Source organism: Panicum hallii, chromosome 7 (assembly GCF_002211085.1).
Source record: "Panicum hallii strain FIL2 chromosome 7, PHallii_v3.1, whole genome shotgun sequence".
Classification (NCBI taxonomy): domain Eukaryota; kingdom Viridiplantae; phylum Streptophyta; class Magnoliopsida; order Poales; family Poaceae; genus Panicum; species Panicum hallii.
This window is the reverse complement of record NC_038048.1, coordinates 4,396,415-4,403,615: the sequence shown is the minus strand read 5'-3', so window position 1 is coordinate 4,403,615 and position 7,201 is coordinate 4,396,415. Positions and strand designations below refer to the sequence as shown.

The following is a 7,201-nucleotide window of genomic DNA, read 5'->3' as shown; positions in this document are numbered from 1 at the left end:
CTGCTTGAACTTGCATTGGGGCTTGCTTTTGCCATACACCATGCATACTACTGCGCTTGCTGCTGGAACGGAATAGAAACATAGTTGACATGAAACCGACCATATCGCTGCTCTGACACTTACCGACCATATCTACGTGTACTTTGTGCCGTTGAAGTTGTGGTGCAAGAAAAAGGATACTTTTAAATTGAACATAGTACGTAATTCCTTTGTAAATTTAGAAGAACTTAGAATTAAAATTTCTTAAATAATTCGTCGAATTCCAGCATTGCATGGTTCTCTCTCTGTGTGTGTATATATATATCTCTTACGTTCCTTTACAAAAGACCGGGATGATGATATATCCATATCTTCTTTTATATTCAAATACGGAACCGAGTTTTTCTTTCTCGCAAAAATATATACTCAGGTTCCGTGTTTGGACACCGAGGAAGAGATGGATGCCCACGAGGCCACACGACAAACACAAGGGTTGTGCAACGAGGCTTTTGAGCTGTGCCGCCTTTCCTAGTTTATTGGAGATCGAGAGTTGCATCAAGAAAAGTGATCAAAAGTTGGGAGGGGGCGGCAGAGAATTTTTGGGTAGCTGCAGGTAATTAGCGGCAGAGCGCGCGTGCAATTGCAGTTGCCAAAAGCAGAGCGGATGCACTGCGAACGATGGCGCCCCGGCCCTGCTGGCACTGCACTGTAAAGCGAGGGGCCCGCCTGGCAGTCCACTGGGTAGATACTCTCTGCTTGCTCTGGTGTTTTTTCCCACTTGGAAATTTGGGGATTGGCTGGAACGCGCACTGTGACAGCATGGCACCAGTTGGTATTTTGTTCCAATGTAACACACACACACACACACACACGGTTTAGCCCTAAAAAGAAATGGTTACACAACACGGTTTAGACGTTTAGTGGAGTATGGCATAAGGTTCTCATCACCGTTTCCCATGCATGCAAGCAAATGCATGGCCAGGAGGATCAGGGTTTCAATTTATTTCCCGATTATTATGTAAAAAAAAAATTCCATGGCCGTGGTCGGTGGTGCCTTTGCCACTCCTTCATTGGCAGGAACCACTTTCCTGGTCAGATAGAATTTTGAAATAAATTTGTATTTTATTGGTGGCAATGCCATGGATATTTTGTCAAGCTCTAGCGACCGAAGGAAAAAAGGAATTTAAATAAGCTTTATTTCACGAGCGGAGCTCAAGTTCTAGCCCTATCCATACTCAATGGGGTTTAATTATCAAATACAAAAAATGATATTGATGCTGTTTATGCCCCGTTTGTTCCACCTTCTTCCCGATTTTGAAGGCTCGATTTCAAAAAATCTGAAAGCTGACTATGGATGCTCGATCCTAGATTCTAGGAACCATCAGATTTTTGGATTTCTAAAAATTATGATTTTAAAATTAGCCATAAGCTGAAACAAACACGGCCTATGTAAGGTGCAACTTTGATCTTCAGTTCGTGTAATGAATGAGTAAACCGAAAATGCCGGCCGGCGATGAGGATGCAGCTGGTTTGGTTAACGATGCAATTTACTACAAGTAATATAAACGGCCCGGGATCATTCTCGCATGCAGCGCGCGGATCTCCATAATAGTGGCAGGCCGCCGGGGCGCAGCAGATAAGAGCGAGCATGCTGCATGAGTGGGATGGGAGCGTGCGACGGCGTGAGCTCCCCGCGCCGCGCGCGAGCTGAGCGGCGGCAGGTCCAACGCTCTCGTCTCGCCGGCCGTTGGTGGTGGTGGTGGACTGGATGGAATCCACGCCAAACGGGGGGCGGGTGGCAGCAGCAGCCTCCCTCATGTTCTCCCCTCCGCCCCACTGGTAGAGGCATCCCAGCATGTGTCGCTCGAGCCACCCCCGACCTTCTCTCTCTTTCTCTCTCTCCTCCCTCACGCAGCAGCAGCAGAATCTCTCTGTCTCTCGGAAAGAAAAACAAAATGGAGAAAATCTCATCGAATTTTCTCATTCCTCCTAGAACGAGAACAGGGAATTTAAAACGCGAGCTCTGAAAAAGGGACTTAGATCCTATCAATCTCCAAGTAATCTTCCCTGCCACCACCTTTCTTATTTGTTTGTTCGTTCTAGCTACTGCCATGATTCTATTCCTTCCTTTCTTTCTCTCTCTCTCTCTCTCTCTCTCTCTCTCATCATGCCATGGCAGCACGCCATGCAGCCGCTCCCCTCTCCTCTCCTCCCCACCAGCAGCAGCCAGCAACGGCACCACTTCCTCTCTCCTTCACATGCAGAGCTCAGCTGCCTAGTCCAGTCATCACCCCCACCCGGCCTCTTCCCTCTCCTATATAATCACCCCCAGTCCAACCCCCAAACCACCAACACAACAACATTTGCAACAACAGCAACAGCAACAGCAACAAGAACACCTCCTCCTCCTACCTCTAGCTATACTGATCGATCGATCAAGTGATCATCACCACAATAGCTAGCTAGCCAACAAATCAAAGAAGCCAGCCGATCCAGCAAGAAGCTCAGCAGTCAGCCATCATGGTGCTCTTGCCTACTGACCGCATGGACAGCCTCTTCTCCCCGCGCTGCGTGTGGGTGAACGGCCCCATCATCGTCGGCGCCGGGCCCTCGGGTCTCGCCGTGGCGGCGTGCCTGCGCGAGCAGGGCGTCCCCTACGTCATCCTTGAGCGCGCCGACTGCATCGCCTCGCTCTGGCAGAAGCGCACCTACGACCGCCTCAAGCTGCACTTGCCCAAGCAGTTCTGCGAGCTCCCGCGCATGCCCTTCCCCGACCACTACCCGGAGTACCCGACCCGCCGCCAGTTCATCGACTACCTCGAGGACTACGCCGCCAAGTTCGAGATCAAGCCCGAGTTCAACAGCACCGTGCTGTCCGCCCGCTACGACGAGACCTCCGGCCTCTGGCGCGTCATCACCTCCGCCCCCGGCAACGGCGACATGGAATACATCGGCCGCTGGCTCGTCGTTGCCACCGGCGAGAACGCCGAGGGCGTTGTTCCGGACATCCCTGGCCTCGAAGGCTTCGATGGCAAGGTCACCCACGTCAGCGACTACAAGTCCGGCGAGGCATACCGCGGCAAGAGCGTGCTCGTCGTCGGATGCGGAAACTCCGGGATGGAGGTCTCACTCGACCTCAGCGACTACGGCGCGCGCCCCGCCATGGTGGTGCGCGACGCCGTCCATGTCCTGCCCCGCGAGGTGCTCGGCAAGTCCACCTTTGAGCTTGCCGTGCTCCTCATGCGCTGGCTACCGCTCTGGATCGTTGACAAGATCATGATCCTACTCGCCTGGCTCGTCCTCGGTGACCTCGCCAAGCTCGGCTTGCGCCGCCCCACCGGCGCCGGCCCGCTCGAGCTCAAGGAGACCCACGGCCGCACACCGGTGCTCGACTACGGCGCGCTCGCACGCATCCGTGCAGGCGACATCGCCGTCGTCCCCGCTGTAAAACGTTTCGCCAAGGGCAGCCAAGTTGAGCTCGCCGACGGCCGTGTTCTCAACTTCGACGCAGTCATCCTTGCCACCGGCTACCGCAGCAACGTGCCCCAGTGGCTCCAGGTAAATTCACAATCCTTCTTCCATTATATTCCGATGGCAGCTAGCTAGCTGCCCCTACGTACTACTGTTCCATTGCAACAACAACGAACATTGGTCTGATCAATCCATGTCCAATACTTTCAGGGTAACGATTTCTTCAACAAGGACGGATACCCCAAGACCGCCTTCCCCCACGGGTGGAAGGGTCAGTCTGGCCTCTACGCCGTCGGCTTCACCCGCCGTGGTCTCTCTGGCGCCTCCGCCGACGCCGTGCGCATCGCCAAGGACCTCGGCAACGTCTGGAGGGAGGAGACCAAGCCCACCAAGAGGGCCGGTGCCTGCCACAGGCGCTGCATCTCCGTCGTCTTCTAAACTGATCGAGCCGTCAGATCATGAAGCTAACTTACTGAAGCACACACACACACATACAGTTGTTCATGGTGTTTTAGTTAGCCAGTCCAATCCCCTTGGTTTGTTGTTGATTTGTTCTTTGCCCGGTAAATTACTAGTATGGTGTCGTTAATTAGGTTATACGGTAAAAACAGTGAGAGTGAGTTGAGGTTCAAAAAAAAGGAGAAAGTGGAGCCCTCCCATCAGTAGTGAAGTGAGTGAGCCCTATAGGGGATTTTTACTGCAGCTATGGGCGCTAGCTTGGTGTATAGTAGCAACCTGTTGATGGAAGATGAGGCTCTTTCTCATTGACGTAGCATGTTCATTTCTTTGTTGTATACAGTACTCTAGTGTAGTGTCCTACTACACTTTGTAGCAGTAGCTAGTTTTAGCAGTTTATATGGTTAGTGAAGAGGTAGTACATACCTCTTGTTGTAATCTTTTTGTTTTTCTTTTTACTGCTCTTTGTATGGCTCTTTACTTGAGAGTGAATATATATGGCTATTGGCTACTAGTGTAATTTGAATGTCATTCTTTCTTGTGTTTAGCATCTCTCCCTCTCTCTCTCTCTCTCTCTCCTCTGCAAGAAGTAAAGTTTACAAAAGGGGAGGGTTATGCAATGTCTCTTTCAGGCTTATGCATCATTGAGATTCAGGGGGCCAGCAGGAAACATGGTAGTGTGGTGTGGGCTGTGGAATTCCTGGCTCTTGTCCTCTGGTTGTCCCTAGCAACCCGACTGGTCACTGTTAGTTGTGTTCCCAATTGGCTCCTGGTGCCATGGAAAGTTACTAGTATAAATCAGATGAGATCTCACTGCTGCACCACACCACTACCAGACTCTGGCCCGCAACCGCCCAACCAAGATTCCAGATTAATTAGCCAAAAGTCAACTATCACAAACAGGAGATTAAATATGAGTGTGTTTTTTTTGGGTGGGGGTAATACAAACTCCTAGTCACAATTTCAGAAGTTCAGCATATCAAGACTAGCTCCCAAAGCAACACAAACATTACACAAAGAAATGATTACTTATTTGACTTAAATTTTTCCCAAATTAATACAAATCAGTTGGTTACATATACATGGAGACTATGCACTCCGATTATTGCGGTTCAGTTCCTCAAATAATGCATACCAGCTTGCTGTTCCTAAAATAGTACATTGTACCAGCTCCTTTGAGCCAGTACAATCGGTAATAATGAGAACAACTCTTCAGCTGCTTAGCATTGTTAAAGACACTGTCCAACGAACAGCTAGTTTCAACGAGGACACTCATCAATATTTAGAAGTTCAATTATAACCGTCCTTTCCCTTTCGAATCCGGGGCCAAAAATATCTGGAAAGAAGAAACCAATGGTCCAAGATGGACCAGTTCATGGGATAAGAGAGCATCAAGTGGTCACTGAAGATCAAGCTGGATATAGGTTGTATCCCAGGTAACCCCAGTAGATTTAAAAGCCGCCCACTTGGCAATGAAAAAGAAAAGTGATACGATGAACAACCCTGCACACATGTGTCTCCCCTTGGAGAGACCCCGGCCGCCAAATCACAGGCCATTTCAGATCCGCGCATCACCACCACTGCATAGCAAGCAGATCGGTCGGTTAATTACGTATAATCAAACTTCAAATGAGAACTTTGTTTTCCATCAAAATGTTTTGGGATTCCTAGGGATGCTTTATACACCCTGTTTGGTTTCGCTTTTAATCGGATTATCAGTGGGGAGAAGCAAGAATCCCACCCAAACGGTCCGATTAAAATCGGATCGAATCGGCCATTTGATTCTCCCCACCACCTCATTGCACGTAATTCTCGATTTTCCCCATCGTGAGGCCCGACGGCGATTCTACCGATTCTTCCCACCCCTGCCCTCCCTCCCGACCCCTTCCCCTCTCTTCTCCAGGCGCTCGCCCCCGCTCCCCGCTCGCCCTCCGCTCGCCCCGCTCCCCTCTCTCTTCTCCCTGCTCGCGCCGCTCGCCCCTTCCCCTCTCTTCTCCCTGCTCGCCCCTGCTCGCCCCGCTCCCCTCTCTCTTCTCCCTGCTCGCGCCGCTCGCCCCTTCCCCTCTCTTCTCCCTGCTCGCCCCCGCTCGCCCCGCTCCCCTCTCTCTTCTCCCTGCTCGCGCCGCTCGCCCCTTCCCCTCTCTTCTCCCTGCTCGCCCCTGCTCCCCTCTCTTGGCTCCTCTGCAGCCTCCACCAGAGACCGACGCCGTCCACGTCTGAGGCCTCCACCAGAGTCGTCGCCCCTCCTCCTGTCCAGGGTCAGATCCAGCCGGAGCTTCAAGGTGATTTCTCGTCTCCCTGTGTGTGTAACATTCTTATGCCCTATGTTATTATGGAGGATCCATTTGGGATCACAGGGCTTCATAACTATTGCTTCAGCATCATTTATGAGTTCTAACTAATAGTAGCCCTCTATTGGTCATCCTAACCTGATAAACATGTATGCTCCCATGAATCATCTGGCAACCTTGCATCATCAAGTGTTGCTGCAGGAGCAGCATGCGAACCATTCTGTCCAGACCAATTGCTAGCCTTGGATCTGCCCTATGTTTGATGCCAAAATATTTGTAGGGTATGCACATAAGTGTTGAGTGTTGTGTAAGATACATATAAGTGTTAATTGCTTGTTGTCCCTTGTTTCGTCTCCCTGTGTGTGTAACATTCTTATGCCAAAATTGCTTGTTGTCCATATCATCATATTTTTAAGAGAGATGCAGTAGAGGTAGCCAATAGAATATTACTGAGAACTATGCCTCTATCAAAAGAAAATTCAGTTTATTTTGCTTGGACCTAGAGAAGTAGCATGTAACAAAGTCTCCAAGCAATTATTTTGTTCCATTCTAAATTTAATTGATCTGCATCTAGGTTGCATGACCGTAAGACAACAAAATTATTGGAACATACCATATATTTATATGCAGAGTTCACCTTATTTGAAGAGGATCATATATGGTCTAGCCTTTTATGATCATACATGGTGTAGTAGCTCTATTGATATGTTCTGGTAGTATCATAATTTGTCGCTATGGTGTATGCCATATGTCTGGACTCAGGAGCACAACCTTTTTGTGCAGATGTTGTGCTCCTCCCAATGTTCATTTCCTTACAGAGTTTTAGACTTCTACATGTCTTTTTTTTTAACTGAGAGAACATATCTATTCAGCAATTGGCATCCACATTGCTTATTTCATTTTACTTCAACTGTTTATTGTCCAACTCAATTTATTCAGCACGCTGCTTTCTTGATGCTTGGTCATGTAATGTGAACTTTTATGTATGAGATTTAGGCTTGATG

General features: G+C 49.5%; 1 protein-coding gene across 1 annotated transcript; it reads left to right on the top strand.

Moving 5' to 3' along the window:
* Window positions 1-2,308: 2,308 nt before the first annotated feature.
* Window positions 2,309-4,437, top strand: LOC112899960 (probable indole-3-pyruvate monooxygenase YUCCA5). The gene is made up of 2 exons (XM_025968632.1): window positions 2,309-3,537; window positions 3,661-4,437. The coding sequence occupies exons 1-2, from the start codon at window positions 2,500-2,502 to the stop codon at window positions 3,886-3,888; spliced, it is 1,266 nt and encodes a 421-aa protein (XP_025824417.1). The 5' UTR covers window positions 2,309-2,499; the 3' UTR covers window positions 3,889-4,437.
* Window positions 4,438-7,201: the final 2,764 nt, after the last annotated feature.